Below are 21368 nucleotides of genomic sequence, written 5' to 3' on the forward strand. Positions count from 1 at the left end.
CGGCATTCCTTGCTGATTCGCGTATCGATACGGATGATTCTGTATTGATAAGGCAGCAAACGCTGTGGTGCAGTTTTGGAAAAGAAACAGAACAGAAAAGACCATTTTAAGTTTAAAAGTTAAAAAAATATTTTCTGTCTGTCCACCTATTAATAATTAGAAACTGAAGTGTCTTAAGTTGTCCCAACCTGATGGCTTTTTTTTCTCTGTTATACAGAATAATTAAGAACAGCCATTATAGTAAAAACTATAGTAAACTTTATAGTAAAATCAACATGGCCCATGTTTCGTACAGTATAGTTTTATTTAATGCCATGTCAGCATTTGTGGCTATTTTGATGGCAAAAACTGAATTACAAAAATTAGACAAAAACTGAGTTATATTAAAAACAAAAACAAAGCAAACAGAAAAAAATACAGCACTTTTTTTTTTACAGCAAATATACTAGATTTCACACAAGTCCTTGAGTGAGTATGCTGCCTTTGCTGTTGTTGTTGTTGCTGCTGATGATACTGGAGTTGATCTGAGAGACTGTAGACATTAAAACAACAAACATATAAGAGATATATTAGCTGATTAAACAATTGTTATGTGACTAAGATGTAAAGATTGCTGACAGTGTTTGGATCTGGCTCACTGACCTGCCAAGGCTGACTGCTCCACAGAGGCTGCTGCACACCAAGAGCTGCAGGTAGAGAAAATAAGATACCAGATTCAAAAAAGTTAAATTATCTGAGAAAAAAAAAACATTAATGGGGGATAGGATGATGGTGGCCATGGACATGTGTCTAGAGTACACAATACTGTGATCATGATTTCAAATTGCATTGTGAGATGTAGTTGGATTTTGATTGATTGTCTAATCAAAAATATAAATAAAGAAATTAAAATGTGTATGTGTGTGTTTGCGTTCATTCTGTTGGCACCTACTAAAAATCACAATGTAGCATTAATCTTACCAATAAGTGGAGGATGAGTTGTTATAGGCTTTTATAACAGAAATTTCCTGTTGGCCATGTCCCTAAAAATGTTAATGACATCATTGTCATTTATTGGAATGTCCTTCTCAATGGCCAACAGAAGAAGGTCGGACAATCTCTCCTCTTTGCAAAGGCTGCGAAGTTTTGTTTTCACCAGCTTAAGTTTGGAGAAGGAACGTTCCACAGTTGCTGTTGACACCGGAAGTGTGCCGTATGTCTTCAGCAGATGAGTCATGTTTGGGAAAACTAGATGTGCATTGTTTTCCTTTACCACTGAAAGAATAGATGACACATTGGCTGGTGGTGGGCATGAGTATGATGTATGGAAGACCTTCAATTCTGTCTGCAATTTGTCTTCATCTTCAATATTATAGAACTGGCACAGTCTCTTCACAGCTTGGAGTGCTGCTGTTGGAATGCTAGCTGTTTTCCAATTCTCTGGGACTGTCAGGCAATGGAAGGCATGCAATATTTCCCATTTGGAATGATCTCCTCCTTTAAAGCGTCTCTGAAGCTCTTGGATCATTGTGTCCACAAAAACGTAATAGACTTTAACACGGTAGTACTCCAGCAAAGTTGTGAAAGCATGGTCAGTCGTAGCTGATGTGGCAGCAAACTTGAATTTCTCTGGCACTTTCCTCCTCCTAGCTTGACCAGGGACCTCAGATGGAGGATCCATGCCCACTGATGCAGCCTTCTCTGTAGCCTGTTTATAAATGATTTCAAACTCTTCTTCTGTTCTGCTGTAGGCAAGCCTTTTTAAAACGCCATCAACAATGCTGTATGCTGCAGCCAGGTCCATGTCGTTCTGCTGCAATGCATCCGATGCAACTGCAGTCACCTGGAAGATTGGACAGGTCATCTCCAGACACAAGAAGAACTCAAAATTGATGCTTTTTAAAAGGATCATTGCATCACCAGCTGAGGAGTCTGGGGGATCTTGCTGTGTCATTTCCTCAAGGAACTGCATGACAGATGGGAGGACCTTCACCAGAGTTCTAAGTGCACTCTCTCTACAGGCCCATCGAGTATCTGACAGTTTCTTCAGCTCTAGTGGACGCTGATCGGGGTGCTTCCTCTTCTGCATTTCAATAAATGCAGAGTGCCGTTTTGATGAGTTGGCCATAAAAGTGTAAAGTTTTTCAACTAGATTGAAAAAGTTGACAAAACAGATGTTTGACTTTGCACTTTCTACCAATACCAGATTAAGGCAGTGTGCCTGACAGTGCACATACAAAGCCTTTGGATTTTGCCTCAGGATTCTGGACTGCAGTCCCTTATAGTGCCCACTCATGTTTGCAGCCCCATCATAACCTTGACCCCGGATGTTTTCTATTTTCAGGTCATTTTCTTCCAGTAGAGCCATCACAAGGTTTTCAAGAGCATCTCCGCTTGTTGAATGTACATTGCACACCTGAATGAATCGCTCCTTTATTTTCATGTTGTGTACATATCTCACAACAAAAGAAACCTGTTCAGTGTGGGACACATCTGTCGTTTCATCCAGAAGTATCGAAAAGATTTTGCTCTCTTGAATTTCTTCTCTGATGACACGTTTTACTGATATGGCCAAAGCTTTGATTAAGTCATTCTGGGTTCTGTTCGAGAGGAGCGAGACTTGGGGTCTTTTTTGGGTTCCCTGCTTCTCTTTTACAGCATCAAGGTGTAATTTAATTACACTGTCATACTTGCTGAACAACTCCACTAACTCTAAGAAATTCCCTCGATTTTGGCTTGATGAAGTCTCATCATCTCCCCTGAAAGACATACCCTGTCTTGCCAGGAAAAGAGTAATGGCAATCAGACGAGACAACACTTCTCTGTTCCTCTCCCTCTCTTTGTCTTTTGCAGCTTGCGACTCAAGGTCACCCACTTCAAATGCTGCCTCCAGTAATTTTTTCTTGAATGAGTTCCACCTCACCATACCACACATGTGAGCCTCTGAGGCACAGTGCTCTTTAATTTTTTCTAAAGCCTTCCTCCAGCGATTTAATCCTACAGTTTTCCAATTAGTGTGACACTTGTATTTTTCATCATTTAAAAAAAGACGACAACTGAAGCAAAACATGGCATCAGTGCTAGGAGAATATTCTAGCCATGGGTTGTTCTCGTACCACTTCTTCTGAAATGACCGTCCCTCTACATTCTTTGGAAATGACAGTACTGGTTGGCAGGGTCCAATATTATCACACATTTGGATAAAGGCCTCATCATACTTTATGTTGAATTGTAGGACGTGGGCAGGGTCAGTTGGGTGTTGTAGTCCAAATAGGTTTGAAAATAGCCTTTCTCTGGCATCTGTCTCCTTCTCCTGGCTAGCTGTTCCCTGCTCTCTTTCTGTCGCTTGTGCCTCTTCATCTCCCTCTTTCTCGCCAGCCTCTTTCTCCAGACTTGCTTCTTTCTGCACTGTTTCTGTCGCTTGTGCCTCTTCATTTCCCTCGTTCTCACCAGCCTCTTTCTCCATACTTGCTGTTCCCTGCTCTCTTTCTGTCACTTGTGCCTCTACATTTCCTTCTTTCTCGCCAGCCTCTTTCTCCAGACTTGCTGTTCCCTGCTCTCTTTCTGTCACTTGTGCCTCTACATTTCCTTCTTTCTCGCCAGCCTCTTTCTCCAGACTTGCTTCTTTCTGCACTGTTTCTGTCGCTTGTGCCTCTTCATTTCCCTCGTTCTCACCAGCCTCTTTCTCCAGACTTGCTGTTCCCTGCTCTCTTTCTGTCACTTGTGCCTCTACATTTCCTTCTTTCTCGCCAGCCTCTTTCTCCATACTTGCTGTTCCCTGCTCTCTTTCTGTCACTTGTGCCTCTACATTTCCCTCTTTTTCTTCCTCTATCTCCATCTCCTCATCTGATCTATTACTTTCCACTCTCTGTCCATCTAGGAACACAGCACAATTTACTATTTCAGCATCAATCTATTATTTTAACCATCACTACTACTCTGGTACCTAAACAATAAGTCCACCTTAAATATTGATACAAAACATTAAAGAACTGATACACTGGAATATAGTAATTAATATTAGTATTACTGTTGTTGTTGTTGTCTAAAATTGAACACCTTTGCAATGTAAACAAATGACAGGCTACATGTGTTATTCTTACCTGATGTACTCTTCATAAACCAGCTGGATAGGGATCCACTGCCTTTTGCTGACTCAAGCAGCTCCTTCTTTTTTTGTTTTTTTATCCTCTCTTTGCGAGGCATCTTTGCACTGCAGAACACAAACACAAAAGGACATTTCATACCTTTTCCTGAAATCTACTAGGATCACATCTCATTCACACTGCACTTTGATGTCAGGTCAGGTATATTATTCAATTTATATGGACATTGATATTTTTACATTTATTTCCACAGAGATATTATTGAGTTTACAGACTATAGTGGTCTTTCTGTTGTAAACACTACTGTTGCTGTTGTAGATAAAAATAAAAAATAAAATAATAATAATAATATATATATATATATATATATATATATATATATATATATAATATATAATTATGTTTGAATCCTGTTCTGAATTGTTTTATTTTTATAATGATAATTCAGAGAATGAGAAAATCAGTATAAGCCTTATCAGTGTTGTGATAATTATTTTTTAAATACTGTAATAATAATAATAGTTTAGTCAAATTACATAAAAAAGACCAGACATCTCGACGCCTGTGAGTGTGAAACTTTTCTCCCTCAAACACAGCAAGCTAACGTTACTTCTACAGGCTACACACAGCAATACAACATATCTGCATGCTCTCTTCACATCGTTCTTGTAAAATAATAATAATAAGTAAATAAACATCAAAAAATCCCTTCGCTGAGAATGAATCACGACTTACCAGCTGCCGCGGTGTTGAAGATATCTTCTAGTAAATAAAAATGCGCGCGCTGCGTGAGAAATCGTCCCCGTCGGATGAGGTCGTCTTCAGGTGAAAGGTCATCATCTGGATCATTTTATTTAAGGCTAAATTATTATTCATAAATTTTACTAATATTTAGATTTGTCATAGGCAGGCATTCACAAAAGGGCCTTTAATTAAAAAAAAAAAAAAAAAAAATTGGAGAATTTTTTTCTTTGAGAAAAGGGCACTTTGGGCACCAAGGGGCAAAGGGGCAGGTGCTCAAGCACCCAACGCCCCCCCCTCTGCACGTGCCTGGTATCATTTGATTATTATTCAAAAATCGCACCTCTCCCCCACACGCACACACGCGCGCGCGAGCACACACACACACACACACACACACACAAGCAAACACCAGAGCAAGTGAGCAAAGCGCGCGGTGTTTGCTTGTATGTGTGTGTGTGTGTGTGTGGCACCGGCGCGCGCGTGAACTGGAGCTCACCTCATAAACGAATCGAAACTTAGAAAGCTTGAAATACTTTTACTTGATTTAACGTTAATTCAAAACATAAAGAAATGGCGGCTTAGGCTAATTCGTAGGAAGTGTGCATTTCTCTATATAGGCGCGTTCACTTTGTGGCAAGCGTTATTCCTGCGCTTGAGATGCGGGTCATGCGGAATAGGCAATATATTATTTGTGGTTTACAGCACAGACAGTAAGCCTCGGTTACCTCAGAAGAATTTTTAACATGCTCGAATCATCTCCACAATGGAGTATAGTTCTGTTTGTTTTTCAAAAGTATTTTGTTACAAGAAAACAGAGTTATAGCTTTAGCTATTTATTTATTTATTTGGCTTTTAAAATCCTCCCTCCTCGCAATAATCGCGGTTTGTATCGAATCGTGGGTCAGAAATCGGGATACGAACCGAATCGTGGGTTTGCTGTATCGTTACAGCCTTAAATATGATATATCCTTAAAACCCTGTAAGATGTTGTGCAGAATATTTCTGTCTTTTTTTTACGACTATGTCAGTTAATGCAGCTTCTATATATTAGCCTAGTATTAACTTTCCTGTGGAAGAACTGCTTGTGAGGAGCTTTGATTGATCATGTGACTCTCATCACTGCTGTGATTGGTGGTTATCAGTGTATTACAAAGGTATAAACCAGATATTAATATTTCAATAAAACGGTAAATTCACATCAGATAATAAAAGACAGTTTATTACTGTAAATTTTAAGTTAAGCCTGTAAAACCAATAACGTTGCTAACGTATTTTTGACGGTAAAGTTCTGGCAACCACAGCTGCCGTTTTTTTACCGTAAAAATCACGGTTTAATTTTTTACAGGTCCACATTCATCCGTGATTAATCGCAGTGATCATCAGCAATACGATCCTTCCACCCGTCACATCAAACTCGGAAATTATTCACCGACGGCTTCTTATCTATGCAATTTCATTTGCATCATTGTTGCAAATATAATGACAGGACTCCCGGCGTCAGCATTCAATATGCATTAAACAATGCCGGTGGAAAAGGACGGGCCTGTTGTGTTCCCGGTTTAATTTCAGAGAAAATAACCTGCGTGGTTCTGGTGTGGGCGCCGGCGTCAGATGGAGATAGTGGAGGCAGGCCTCAGGCTGGCCTTTATTAAAGCAGCATAATGGAAAATGGCATCATTAGCATTCCTTGACAGTTAACGATTCAATTTGGTTTGATGAGAATTCAAAGACTGGCTTCCAAACGTGAACTGACAATAAAGTGGAGATGCTCGTGTGATTCGGGTCAACGGTGGACCGCTGCCATTGTAATCAGCGCTTGCTAATTTCAAATAGATGATGGTGTGGAAGAAAGGAAGCCGCTTTTTTTGCAATATATTGTTTTGAATCGCGTTTTATTGTTAGGGTAATGTGGCATATCAATCGGTTTTAATGTTTTTACAATGAGGAAAATGGAAATGAATGAAACTACTTTCTCCAAATGAAACTTCTTATAATGCGATGCAACTTGAAGCCCTCGGCGGTGTGGAGGGTTTATCTGGTCGACCACAACATCATAAAAATGTTTCAAGATGTCAGTGAACTATTTTGAGAAGATCTGCTAAGTTGGAGCAGGATCAAATCAAGCACTATAAAGTCAAATCCAAAAATATGAAGGCATAGTAACCATTTAATATAATATTTTCCAGATATATTCAATAATTTAGATTTTTTAAAATGTTTTTAAGCTGCATTTATGTGATCAAAAAACTCTAATGAAATATTATTAGAATTTAAAACATGTTTTCTATGTGAATATATATACAGATGAAGCTCGAAAAATTTGAATATGGTGCAAAAGTTCATTTATTTCAGTAATTCAATTTAAAATGTGAAACTAATATATTATATAGACTCATTACATGCAAAGTGAGATATTTCAAGCCTTTATTTGTTATATTTTGATGATTATAGAGCTTATGAAAACCCCAAATTCAAAATTAGAATATTGTTAGAATGAGTTGTAAGCCATAATCATAAAAATTATAAGAAAATAAAGAGTATTTTATACTATTTTGAGAAGATCTGTTGGAGCAGGATCAAATCAAGCACTACATAAAGTCAAATCCAAAAATATGAAGGCATAGTAACCATTTAATATCAAATTTTCCGGAGATATACAATAAGTTAGATTTTTTTAATGTTTTTAAGCTGCATTTATGTGATCAAAAACTCGAATGAAATATTATTAGAATTTAAAACATGTTTTCTATGTGATATATATACAGATGAAGCTCGACATTTTTTATTTATTTTAATAATTCAACTTAAAAGGTGAAACTAATATATTATATAGACTCATTACATGCTAAATGAGATATTTCAAGCCTTTATTTGTTATCATTTTGATGATTATACAGCTTATGAAAACCCCAAATTCAAAATTAGAATATTGTTTTCATAAGCTGTAAGCCATAATCATCAAAATTATAAGAAAATAAAGGCTTGAAATATCTCACTTTGCATGTAATGAGTCTATATAATATATTAGTTTCACCTTTTAAGTTGAATTACTGAACTTTTGCACACTACTAAATTTTTTCGAGGTTCACCGAAGCTTAAAAACCACAATAATATTATGTGATAATATGATGTGAATATTCCTTGATAATTCAGAGCTGAAATTCTGTCTTGTGTGAGAAGGCTTTTCATATGTTAATGACTCAGATTACGTGATGTTTTGTTCTCAGACCACATGGGGAAGATGGCTTAAGGATTTAAAGTTGTCCATGGCTTTCCTTATTGTCGGCTACTGTAAACAATCTCATTGTGTGAGCAGATAAATCAGACACAGACAGACTAGCATGCAAATCCATGTTGGTATAAACTGCCGTTCATTTTCAGCAAACCAAATATTATTCAGAAACCAGATATAATTTTTATATATTTTTTTTACTAGTGGGTTCTGGACACTATACTTCATTTATGTATATAAAGTAAACTGTGACATATTATACCCAAAAATTCTTCATACAAGTAAAATTTATAAATATTTGTGACCAAAAATTATTTGATCTGATCATGTGTTGTCTTTAATTGCTAATGCTGTTTTTACACACACACTGAACACAATGAAGCATTGCTTGGTCACTGGTTGAGCTAAACTGGTATTATCTAATTGTGTAGTTAAATTTACCAGCTGACAGATATTCAACATAATTCATGTGTGAGAGGACAAGAAGGACGGACAAAACCAGAGAAATATCAACTGAGTTCTGCTCATATTTTATCACCATTTTCTAAACTATAGCGAATAAAGTGTGATAATGTGAGAAATGTAGAATATACTCTTACACTGTGACGCTATTGTCTTCTGAAAAACTAATTTCGTTGCATTATTTTCCTGTTATCACTGTAAAGCTTCTTTTGAAACAATCTGTACTGTAAAAAGCGCTTTATGTGACCATGGACCACAAAACCAGTCACATGGGTCCATTTTCTGAAATTAAGATGTATAAATCATATGAACGCTGAATAAATAATCTCTCCACTGATGTGTGGTTTGTTAGGATAGGACAATATTTGGTCGAGACACAACTATTGAAAATCTGGAATCTGAGGGAGCAAAAAATGTAAACATTGAGAAAATCGCCTTTAAAGTTGTGCATTTATGTTCACGATTGTGCTGCATTCACTCACAAAAATACATGTTTTATATATTTACGGTAGGACATTTACTAAATATCTTCATGGAACATGATCTTAATATCCTCATGATTTTTGGCATAAAAGAAAAATGGATAATTTCGACCCATACGATGTATAGTTGCTATTGCCACAGATATACCCGTGCGACTCCAGACTGGGTTTGTGTGATCCAGGGTCATGTATAAATAAAGGTGACTTGACCTGAGTGTTTCTCTCTCTCTCTCTTCTCAGCAGATCCAGGACGCTGCGGATCAGGGCATCATGTTCGCGGGCTTCATCCAGGAGCCGGCGGGTCTTCGTCCACATGTGTCCCGACACGGAGAACCGGAGGAACCCTCTCTCTCCCTGCACTCGAGTCCCAGCTCGCTGCACGGATCCGGGCTCACGCCGAGCCCCAGTCCCCTGGAGGAGCCGGAGCCCGAGGACCAGAACCAAGGGGAAAACGAGGGAGGAGAGCCTTCAGAAGGAGGAGGAGAAGATGATCTCTCTGTTGAGACGTCAGCCGTGTTGAAATCCGGACCTGGAGAAACACAGCAACACAACAACAACGACACGGCCAAACTCAAAGACACAAGCGAGAGAGCGAGCAGGATCACCCGGAGCAAGAGCGGTGGGTCGAGCCTTCATCCTTTCAGCAAAACGAAACCTTTAACGAGAATTCAACTGCGTTTTAGTTTCGGGCATAAAATGCTGGCTAGCGTGATGTTTAAATTTTTTATATCGTGCAAAAGTTCAGTAATTCAACTTAAAAGGTGAAACTAATATATTATATAGACTCATTACATGCAAAGTGAGATATTTCAAGCCTTTATTTGTTATAATTTTGATGATTATGGTTTACAGCTTATGAAAACCCCTAATTCAAAATTAGAATATTGTGAAAAGGTTTTATATTAGAATTTATTAAGATTAACCCCTTGAGATGTGTCATCTCGTTTTCGAGGACGTCCTTACAATGAAACAATTACAACTTAAAAGTAGGGTTGGTAATCCTGTTCAGAAAATTTTTTTTTTATACTGGGTGAAATGGTCCTTCCATTCTGATAGTAGTCAATACATTATGTGTTCAGAAAAAGGAATGAAACAAATCTGACCTCTGTAGCAGCTGTAGGACATTAAAAACTCTGACCAATCACTGCCATTCGGTGCGAATGTAAAGAACCAATCAGATGCCTTCATGTCTCGTGCCCGAGCACCACTGCGTGCACAGCAGTGATGCGCGGGTCAATGTATAAACAACCCGCACCCGACCGACGTTTTCAACTAACCCGCCCGCAACTCGGACCGCAAAAAAAAAAGAAAGAAAATATTGTAGCCTACCCGACTCGCGTTTTTTAAAGTAGCTATAGTAAATGCTCATCTCATTTTTGGATGACTCGTAACCGCGGGCGCAGGCACCCGCTCATTTTGGATCAACCCGCGCATCACTGGTAGGTACATGCAGCTGACTCCAAATGTGGATGCGCGTTCATGTTTGTGGGGGGGGCGTAGCTTTGGACGGAGCACTGACAGGAGGGGGCGGAGCTTAGAAGAGGTGCCACTTTCAAATCTGGCTAGCTCTCCAACATTACCTACTCTAGCTTTAAGGAACATAACAAGATTACAATTAATAATACATCAGCAAACAACAAAACACCAACAATAAAAAAAAGGAAAAAAAGGGGAAAAAATTATAGCAATAACAATAAAAAATAAAATAAACAACATAAGCTGCATCATTTTTCAACATAAGTTTTCATAAGCTGTAAGTCATAATCATCAAAATGATAACAAATAAAGGCTTGAGATATCTCACTTTGCATGTAATGAGTCTATAATTTTTTAGAGTTTCACCTTTACATATTTCTCTATAACTAGAGTTTCTATATAAACTGTACGCTACTCTTCAAACGTTTGTGGTCGGTAAGATGTTTTTGATAGAAGTCTCTTATGCTCAAAAATACAGTAAAAATAGTAATATTGTGGGAAAAAAAAATTCAATTTAAAATATCAGTTTTCTATGTGAATATCTAGTAAAGTATAATTTTTCAGCATCATTACTCCAGTCTTCAGTGTCACATGATCCTTCAGAAATCAGTATCATATGATGATCTGATGATCAAGAAACATTTATGATTATTATCAATGATCAGATTTTTGTGGAAACCGTCAATAAGTATTATTGGCAGACAACCACACCTCTGACAGACATTGTAAAAATTGCCTTTAGAAATCAATATTTTATTTCTATAATATCACTAAACACTCATTACGTGTTCTTGTATTCGGACATTTTATTGGTATCAATTGGCGTTTTATTGATCAATAATTGGTCCATTTACATGTGATGAGATGTTTTTTGGTGAAACTAGTCCAAACATCCACTGTATCGGCCAAATTAAGTGCATGAAAATCACTGCGAAATTCTCAATTTTAATGTCGACGGTGTAATCTATCGGCCAGCTCTAATCCCAGCTGATTTTCTTGAAGCGTTGATGAGTTAGAAAGATCATAAATCATCTGACTTCTGGGTGTCACGCACTGTGAAAGCATCTCACTGGTCCTTTTTTTTGTCTCAGGAAAAGCATTGTCAGAGTTTTGACGTATGGGATTGGGAACATTTGGCATTTATAAAAACCCACACAGCGGGTGCTAGATTAGGCTTTGTTCACCCGTCTCTTTCCGCCAGTAACCAGATGGCAAACCTCACTCTCAACATTAGCTAGGGAGGCGTTTCTTGCGGAAACTGTGGCATTGTGCACGAGCTCACCGTAGCATGTGAATGATGCATGCTGGGAGTCCTGTGCCCGAGTCTCCATCTGCATGTGGAATGATCCTATGGACTCACGCTACACCGATTTTTCTCATTCAGGCACAAAATGACAGATGCCAGGAGTGCTTTGGCACAGCGCTGCGTCTTTATGACTTATCGCCAGTGCTGATAAATATAGCCATTCCCCGCTCGAATCCCTCTATTGCTCCTGGAGATCATATATAAAGCGTAATGGCGCTGGTCAGCGGTGTGAGAGGAAGGGTTTTTCATCCCGCGGTGAAGCTGGAAAGCCATCGAGTGAAACCTGCGTTCACAAAGAAAAGCACGGTTATTTGTGTTTCATGCACAGCAGTGATTCAAAGTGCTTTACGTACTAAAATTAGGGATGCACGGCATCATATCGGTATCAGCCGATGGTTTTAATGTCATCATAATCAGCCTGATATATTAAAGCCAATAAATAATGTATTATTTCCTTCAGCTGAGACTCTTCAGATCAACATGATCATTTTGAATTGCTTGAAATATGATTGGATAACTTCAAAAAAGGAAAATACAGTGCAACATGTCATATCGGCTACATAAAATTATAATACATCATTATAATTGTGTGCTTGGGACATGGTATTTAATGGTAAGAATTTTTTTTTTGTAATCATGCTCTCAAAAATGATATGAAAATTTGGATTTAGGTTTATTGACCAAAATATCGGTTATCGGCTTCCAAATATACAGAATTATCGGTTATCGGTATTGCCAAAATTGTTATATTTGTGCATCCCTGACTATGTTGAAAATTAAAAGGGCAATCATTTCTGGGTTGATGCATTTTAAAACATAATAAAAATATAAGAAGTAAGAAATTGAAAGTAAGGCCATTAAGATTATGCAACTATTTTAATGATAATAGAGTTGTAGCCCTAAAACTATGGAAAATAATGGGTTCCCAACGGAATTTCTGGTTTTGCATTATATTTTCACTGTAAAAGAAAGTTAATATTTGACATAAAACAATGCATTGCAGTAAAATAGCAGGCATAAAGTGAAGTAGGGTAGTTGCAACTGACATATTTTAGAGGAATTGAACTAAAAATGAATAGTGATGATTATTTAAACTGTCAAATTCATTGTTTTAACACGATTCATAAGGGAATTCAGTGCAAATGCAAAAAAGTTTTTGGAGAATAGGTTCCTTTGAGTTTTAAAACCTCTATTTATATCCGGGACCTTCACAATCAGCCGGTGGGATGCAATCCACATCCGAATATTTCCATAGTTATCAGCTCCTCTGTAGACGGAGGTCAGGACTTTTGGGGGATGTGTTTGGGTGTTGATATGATGCAATTCAAGAGCGGATTAGGCAAACGCTTGATGGCATGTCACGTTCCTTGGCAGCGCTAGCCACAGATATCCAGCGAGGTTGACCTTGTGGAAAGGGTTAAGAGGGATCATATAGAGCTTGGAGGGGTCGTTTGTGTGCTCGTTTCTGCACTAAACATCCAACACTTTACCAAACCCCTCTGGAAGTTAGCCAATGTCACAGAGACACTGTGTTCATGTGTGAAGAGCATTACTTTCTTCACATACACAGACTGTATTTAGAGCTGGGCAGCCAGTTAGTATTCAGGTGGATTTCATTAAAACACATTGTGCCCTATTGTAACGCTCTGAAACGCAATTATCAAACGCGAAACGCAAGTAACTTTGTGGCGGATCCCGGCGCTGTTGCTGTTATACCGGCGGGATAAACGACTCTTGCGCCGACGCAAATCTAAAATGTGTTGGTCTGAAGTCGCTTCATTACTCATAGGTGTGGTTTGGGCGTAACGTGAAATAAACCAATCAGAGCGTCCTCTCACATTCCCTTTAAGAGCCGGCGCGCTTGTTCCACGGCGGATTGCTATTATAACGGCGGGTTTGCCGGCGCACGCCAGGAGCGGTTCACAGCCGAGGAGACCGTCGTTCTCGTCAGGGCCGTAAAACACAGAGAAGTGACATTGTATGAGGATGATGGAGAAACACACACATTAGCTTCGGTTAAACAGCCGTATAATAATTTGGGTAAATGTGTAATCTAGATTTATGCCTATTTTTTCACATGTTCACGGACACAACAATGATTTCCCTCGTGTGTTAATATTTTTCCTTGTAATAATGTATGATTTGCAAAAATGAAAACTGCTGCGTCTGTTTAGATTAGAGAATCAAAGTGTGTGTGTTGTTCACACGCTACATAATGGCCAAGCACGCGCCCTTAAAATAGCATATGAGTAACGCTGTCTTTAGACTGGGTTTCTCCTGGTCAGTGGCGGAGTTGTTTTCTGAAACTGCAGAATATCACCAGGGAACGTTTGCGCCGGAACACACTCCTCTTTTCACTGAACCGCCCCGAGCGCAAGTTCATTCCCTAATTTACCGACGTACATCTGTGGAGGGAAGAGTCCGCTGTGTGCGGGTGCAGAATAGGAATAATACATGCGTTGGTGTACAAAGTCAATTGCGCTGGGTGCAAGATACGGCCCTTACACTGTTACCATTGAACTCGGCAAGAACAATGATTTTGTAATTCGCCTTTGGCTAAGCCACGCCCTAGAATGTAGATTGACCAATCACAGCGCAGCCGAGAACGAGCTCCCACAGAGGGTCCGACACTTTTTCACGGCGCTCCATTGACTTCAACGTAGGCGGCTCATATTTTTGGGCTCGGCAGGCTATTACATCGTCGTTTTATAAAAAATATGGTTAAACGTTGTGCCTGGGGCATTTGTAACACAGATACGCGTTTCCCAGAGAGGTTGGAGGGGGGTGTCCGTTTTTTTCCCTTCCCAAAACCGAAGTTAAATACTGACAAGTGTCGTCTTTGTATTAAACTGTGTGGACGTCCTCACAGTCAGCGAAACCCCTCAAGGATCAACAAGCTCACTTTTTCTCTAAGATACATTTAGCTTTTAACCTTACTGTGAAGTTATACTAGTTAGACAGTTTTATGCTGGTTTAGGTTATGATTTCGGTGCTCTGCCCTGTTGATACGCTAGCACACGCTGCTAATAAATACAACTTTATACTCGCGTAGTCCGTTTGCTTTGTAAATAATAACGATTATAGAAGTGAACAGAGACCTACCCAGCTTTGCATGAACAGTGTTTCTCCTGATATTGTTAGTCACAGCCTCCGTCTCGATTAGGATATGCGGTGGGTCATGTGTTGACTGTGACCGTTATGCTTTTGCCTCTATTTGGATGCCTTGTTGTTGCTTGCGTTTCTCCGGTATGTCTTGAATATAGCCTTCGAACGCATATTGCAGCCCATTTTGCCTACTTCTATCGGACACTTTATTTGCTGCTTTATAAAAGTTTGATAAAATTTCAGCAGGAAGAGCCGTCACAGCATAAGCCATGTTGATACCAAACCAGAGCCCAGATGAGGTTGTCGGAGGTAGCAACAGTAACTAAGGGGGGCGGGGCTTAGCCAAAGGTGAATTACGTTCAAGTTTTTTGCAACTTTTTTACGGTAAAAATACTGTGAAAATACTAAAACCTGAATGTTTAACTAAAGCATATTGCAATGCAATGATTTAAGTAAATTAATAATAATAATAATTAATTAATAAGCATCTTACAATTATCATTTAAACTACTGTTCAAACGTTTGGGGCAAGTACATTTTTTGTTTTTGTTCAAATTAATACAGTAAGAATGCATTAAATTGAAAAACATATTTGTTTTATATAAATGCTGTTCTTTTGAACTTTCTATTCCTCAGAGAATTCATAAAAAATAAAATGCATCACGGTTTCCACATAAATATGAAGCAGAACAACTGTTTACAACACTGATAATAATCATAAATGTGTCTTGAGCATCAGATCATCATATTATACTGATTTCTGAAGGATCATGTGACACTGAAGACTGGAGTAATGATGCTGAAAATACAGATTTAATTACAGGAATAAATTACACTTTACTATATATTCACATAGAAAACTGATATTTTAAATTGTAATAATATTTCACAATTTTTAATGTATTTTTGATCAGATAAGTGCAGCCTTGGTGAGCGGAAGAGACTCTTTCAACCGACCCCTATGAATAAATACTTTTTATTTTAAATGTTTTGCAATGCAGTAATAATAAAAAATGAGAGGGAAATGTAAACAACTGTCATGAAAATAACAATAAAAAATAAAAAAGGTTTTTCGTTTAAATCATAATTTGACCTTTTTTTCAGCCCTCCTTTTTCCCTTACCAATAAAAAAAGACGCATATGTACTAAAAATCAGTTATAAAGCGATGCACATGTGGACATTACAGGAAATGAGACTAACTGAAGAACCCGCTGTACCCGAGCTGAAGTAAAACAACAAATAATGATTAATTCTTGCTGAGATTTGTGCAGTAAGTGCATGCGGCTCGAAAGCCATTCGGATCGTTCTCTCTCTCGTCCGCTTTCCTGGGTCCCGTCAGATGAGGCTAATGACTCAATGCAGTCACAGGCAATCTAAATGATCGCTGCCAGAACAAAAGTGCATCCATATTTATCTTTTCGGTCAATTTCCCATTAGTTCTGAAAATAGGGAGGTTTTAGGGGGTAAGCAAAGCACACAAACAAATTCATCTTGGACTATCGTGATCCATTAGGTCCACTCTCCTTCTCTTTGAGGCACAGCGTTTTGTTTTCCAGCCAAATGTAATCTCATTGAGAAGAAGAACGGATGGTCAATTGAACAAGCTGGTCTAGAGAGAAACGACGGTCCTAAATACTCGTTCGAGATTGCCACTACATCAGCTAATTTCCCTAATTACTCACCTCCGCTAGACCAGGACACCAGCTAATTAGCCCATCTACAAGCTAATTAATTAAGTGCATGTGAAGGGCCACAGTGAAGGAACCCGCACTTCACAGTGCAATGAATCTCATAACCCTGCTTACAAGACCAGCTTAAAGGGATAGTTCCCCCAGAAATGTAAACTGTCAGTAATGACTCTCCCTCATGTTGTTCAACCCCGTCAGACTTTCCTTCATCTTCAAAACACAAATGAAGATATTTGTGATTAAATCTGAGAGCTGTCTCACTCCTCCATAGGCTTCTATTGTAATTGAAACTTGCCGGCAGAGGTTGAGACAAATTCATTGTTTTGCAAGTCACAAGTAAGTCTCGAGTCTTTGCATTCAAGTCTCAAGTCAAGTCCCGAGTCAAGACAAGCAAGTCCAAGTCAAGTCCCGAGTCAAGACAGACAAGTCTCGAGTCAAGACAAGCAAGTCCAAGTCAAATCCCGAGTCAAGACAGACAAGTCTCGAGTCAAGTCCCGAGTCAAGACAAGCAAGTCCAAGTCAAATCACGAGTCAAGACAGACAAGTCTCGAGTCAAATCAAGAGTCAAGACAGACAAGTCTCGAGTCAAATCAAGAGTCAAGACAGACAAGTCTCGAGTCAAGTCCCGAGTCAAGACAAGCAAGTCCAAGTCAAGTCCCGAGTCAAGACAGACAAGTCTAGAGTCAAGTCCCGAGTCAAGACAGACAAGTCCCGAGTCAAGACAAGCAAGTCCAAGTCAAGTCCCGAGTCAAGACAGACAAGTCTAGAGTCAAGTCCCGAGTCAAGACAGACAAGTCTCGAGTCAAGTCCCGAGTCAAGACAAGCAAGTCCAAGTCAAGTCCCGAGTCAAGACAAGCAAGTCCAAGTCAAGTCCCGAGTCAAGACAGACAAGTCTCGAGTCAAGTCCCGAGTCAAGACAAGCAAGTCCAAGTCAAGTTGCAAGTCCTCGATTATAAGCTTCAAGTCTTAAACAAGTCGTTAGTGCTTTTTGCACAAATGTTAATTACTGTAGTAAATGAAATGTATACTAATTTATCTCAGGAAGACTTTTTTTGCAATGCGGTTTTAGAAGGTAGGTCAAGTCTTTCCAAGTCACAGGGCTCAAGTCCGAGTCAAGTCGCGAGTCATTGTTGTCAAAGTCTAAGTCGAGTCGCAAGTCATCTTTGATTATGTCAAGTCGAGTCGCAAGTCATCAAATTTGACACTCGAGTCCAAGTCAAGTCCAAGTCATGCGACTCGAGTCCACAACTCTGCTTGCCGACCCAGAAAGTTAGTAAAGACAATGTTTAAAATAGTCCTACAGCGGCTCAACCTTAAGTTTATCAAGCGACGAGAATACTTTTTGTGCGCAAAAATCATGACTTTATTCAACTCTTGATGTTCTTCTGTGTGTGTCTCTGAGTGAGTTCACATAGTGTAACAGCGCAGCGCTTCTGGGCTGTACGTCAGAACGGAGGCTCACTATTGGCCGATGCTGTGATGATACGTGTGATCCACTTTTCTCAGCCATTAAACGAAATCAATGTCTCACATGTCCACAGGTGCCGAGCTCTTCGGATTGTTTAACTACCCGGGCCGTCGTGAGGGTCAGTTTAAGTACTACACGGTTAAAGTGCCTCTGCGAGTGCAGCCGCAGGGCGAGGGCGAGGGCATCTGCACGCTGGAGGCCAACTGGCTCGATCACATGACCCAACACTTCAACAACGGAGCTTCGCTAGTGGACGGATACTTTCAGCTGGCCAGTGGCAACGGTGAGTTAGTGTGATGCTATTGACATTCAAAGAATAAGACTTTTGTTCACACACACACACTAGATGCCATCAGTAAATATACACCATTAAGCTTTGATATTATATGTATGACATACAGTATGTGACCCTGGACCACAAAACCAGTGACATGGGTACATTTTTTAAATTGAGATTATACATCATCTGAAAGCTGAATAAATAATCTTTCCATTGATGTGTGGTTTGTTAGGATAGGACAATATTTGGTCGAGATACAACTATTGAAAATCTGGAATCTGAGGAGCAAAAAAAAATGTAAACATTGAGAAAATCTGCTTTAAAGTTGTGCATTTATATTCACGATTGTGCTGCATTCACTCACAAAAATACATGTTTTATATATTTACGGTAGGACATTTACTAAATATCTTCATGGAACATGATCTTAATATCCTCATGATTTTTGGCATAAAAGAAAAATGGATAATTTTGACCCATACTGTTATGAAGATAGCAGATGAACCCAAACGCAGACAGTATGATCTCACACAATGTTTAATAAAACAGAAAAACAGGGGAAAACAAAACCCACGAGGGGGCAAAACACAGACTGGACAAGCAATCGTAGATTGATAAGACAACACTAAGACTTCACAAACAAACACTACTTCTAAACTCACAGGTTAGATTAACAATGAACCGACACAGGACAGCAAACACAAGGGGATTAAATAGGGAGACTAATGATGACAAAACAGGTGACACAGGTAAAGCAATAATGACTAAACGAGGATAACAAGGAGGGCGGGGCTGGATGACGAGACAACACAAGCACATGGCCCAAACAAATGGCCATGCGCTTGTACACAAAACATGGGTCTGCCATGATCCTGCCACAAGACAAGGAAAAACAAAGACATGATGGCAGAATCATGACAGAACCCCCACCTTAAGGAGCGGCTACCAGACGCTCCACAAGGAGACATCAAACACGGGACAAGACTGACTGAGACATAGACAAGAACCAACAAAACATGACAAATAACAACAACGGCAAACATGATTGAACAATTACAGGGTTGGGGTGCAAAATCAAAAACAATAAACAAGGCAGAGGAGGTGGGGGAAACACAAAGTCCTTAGGGGGCAGTCCAGGGTGGCTGGGAGGACTGGGGGTCTTGGGTCCTCGGGACGAGGGCTGAGGACGGGGAATCCGGGGGGACTTGGCTGGAGACACATGAGGAGATGTCTTAGGGGAAACAGTACGGGGTTTAGTGGCGATAGGGGAAACAGGCCGGGGACTAGTGGTGACAGGGACAAACGGGGAAACAGTCCGGGGACAAGTGGAGACAGGGGCGACCGGGAAGACAGACTGGGGTACTGCACAGGTGGACGCAGCAACAGACTCAGACATAGAGGACGAGGAAACAGGACTCCTGACGGGGGACAAGACGGGCGAAGGGGCAGGACTGGGTGCAACGCTCACAGGGACAGGATCGGGTGCAATGTTCACAGGGACAGGATCGGGTGCAGCGCTCACAGGGACAGGATCGGGTGCAGCACTCACAGTAGCTGAGGACTCGGGACAGGGCAAAATGACAGGACTGACAGGGACTTCTAGGATCTTGAGAAGGGTATTTAGGTAATCAGTCAAAGTTTCAGCGGCGACAAGGACAGGCATGCGTTGACGGGCAGAAACAGACCTCAAAACCTTCTCGGCAGCTGAATCGGCCTTGGCCCTCTCTGAAGCGCTCACAACTGTAGGTTCAGAGACAGCGTCCACTGCTGCGGCGGGCTCTGGGACAGCGTTCACTGCTGCGGCGGGCTCCGGGACAGCGTTCACTGCTGCGGCGGGCTCCGGGACAGCGTTCACTGCTGCGGCGGGCTCCGGGACAGCGTTCACTGCTGCGGCGGGCTCCGGGACAGCGTTCACTGCTGCGGCGGGCTCCGGGACAGCGTTCACTGCTGCGGCGGGCTCCACACCAGGCAGAGACGAAAGACGGGGGGCTCCCTTCCTCCTCTTTCTCCTGGGTCGCGGTGCCGAGACCGTAGTAGAACAAGTGACCGGTTGAAGGATCTGCGCGGGGACCGTAGCAGGCTCTGGGAAGACCGTCCCAGGAGGGGTAGACTCCGTCGAAGAGGACTCCGATGACGACTCCCATGACAACCGTCCTCCCCGGTTTCCGCGAAGAGGTGTAAGTGTGGAAGACGCCTCGGGAGTCGAGGTGGAAAGAGTCCGGTCCCCCAATGTAGCCACGGCGAGAACGCGACCCTCCGGGATCACGGGGAGTGTGGCAGGAGGAGATCTCGTAGAAGGAGCCTGCAGCTCCTCCCGGTAGTGATGCTCCACCAACTCCCGGAATGGGCGAAGAAACAGTTCCTCCCGTTCAGACAGAGGAGGGGGAAAGGAAATCCCGCCACTCTTCGGATAGGAGACAGACGGCGACCACCATTGTTCCCGGAGCATTGATTGTTGATCAATAAGGGAAGGCATACTGTCTGCTGGGTTCGGTCTTGGTCGGTTCATTCTGTTATGAAGATAGCAGATGAACCCAAACGCAGACAGTATGATCTCACACAATGTTTAATAAAACAGAAAAACAGGGGAAAACAAAACCCACGAGGGGGCAAAACACAGACTGGACAAGCAATCGTAGATTGATAAGACAACACTAAGACTTCACAAACAAACACTACTTCTAAACTCACAGGTTAGATTAACAATGAACCGACACAGGACAGCAAACACAAGGGGATTAAATAGGGAGACTAATGATGACAAAACAGGTGACACAGGTAAAGCAATAATGACTAAACGAGGATAACAAGGAGGGCGGGGCTGGATGACGAGACAACACAAGCACATGGCCCAAACAAATGGCCATGCGCTTGTACACAAAACATGGGTCTGCCATGATCCTGCCACAAGACAAGGAAAAACAAAGACATGATGGCAGAATCATGACAGAACCCCCACCTTAAGGAGCGGCTACCAGACGCTCCACAAGGAGACATCAAACACGGGACAAGACTGACTGAGACATAGACAAGAACCAA

The 21368-nt window shown here is 40.7% G+C and overlaps 1 protein-coding gene and 1 long non-coding RNA gene across 2 annotated transcripts in view; one reads left to right on the forward strand and one right to left on the reverse strand.

Moving 5' to 3' along the window:
- The window catches only part of rftn1b (raftlin, lipid raft linker 1b), a 144189-nt gene that overhangs the window by 72668 nt on the left and 50153 nt on the right, over positions 1-21368 (forward strand). The window contains exons 4-5 of the mRNA XM_079625379.1: positions 9246-9624; positions 18123-18332. Of these exons, the coding sequence (XP_079481505.1) occupies positions 9246-9624; positions 18123-18332 (589 nt within the window). The remainder of the gene's footprint in view (positions 1-9245; positions 9625-18122; positions 18333-21368) is intronic.
- Positions 9489-21368, reverse strand: part of LOC307005333 — a 60277-nt gene continuing 48397 nt past the window's right edge. Inside the window, exons 2-3 of the long non-coding RNA XR_013799249.1 lie at positions 11764-12070; positions 9489-9660 (exon numbers count right to left, since the gene is read on the reverse strand). This is a non-coding gene — a long non-coding RNA (uncharacterized lncRNA). The remainder of the gene's footprint in view (positions 9661-11763; positions 12071-21368) is intronic.

This window comes from Phoxinus phoxinus (assembly GCF_949152265.1).
Source record: "Phoxinus phoxinus genome assembly, chromosome: 10".
In the NCBI taxonomy this organism is placed as follows: domain Eukaryota; kingdom Metazoa; phylum Chordata; class Actinopteri; order Cypriniformes; family Leuciscidae; genus Phoxinus; species Phoxinus phoxinus.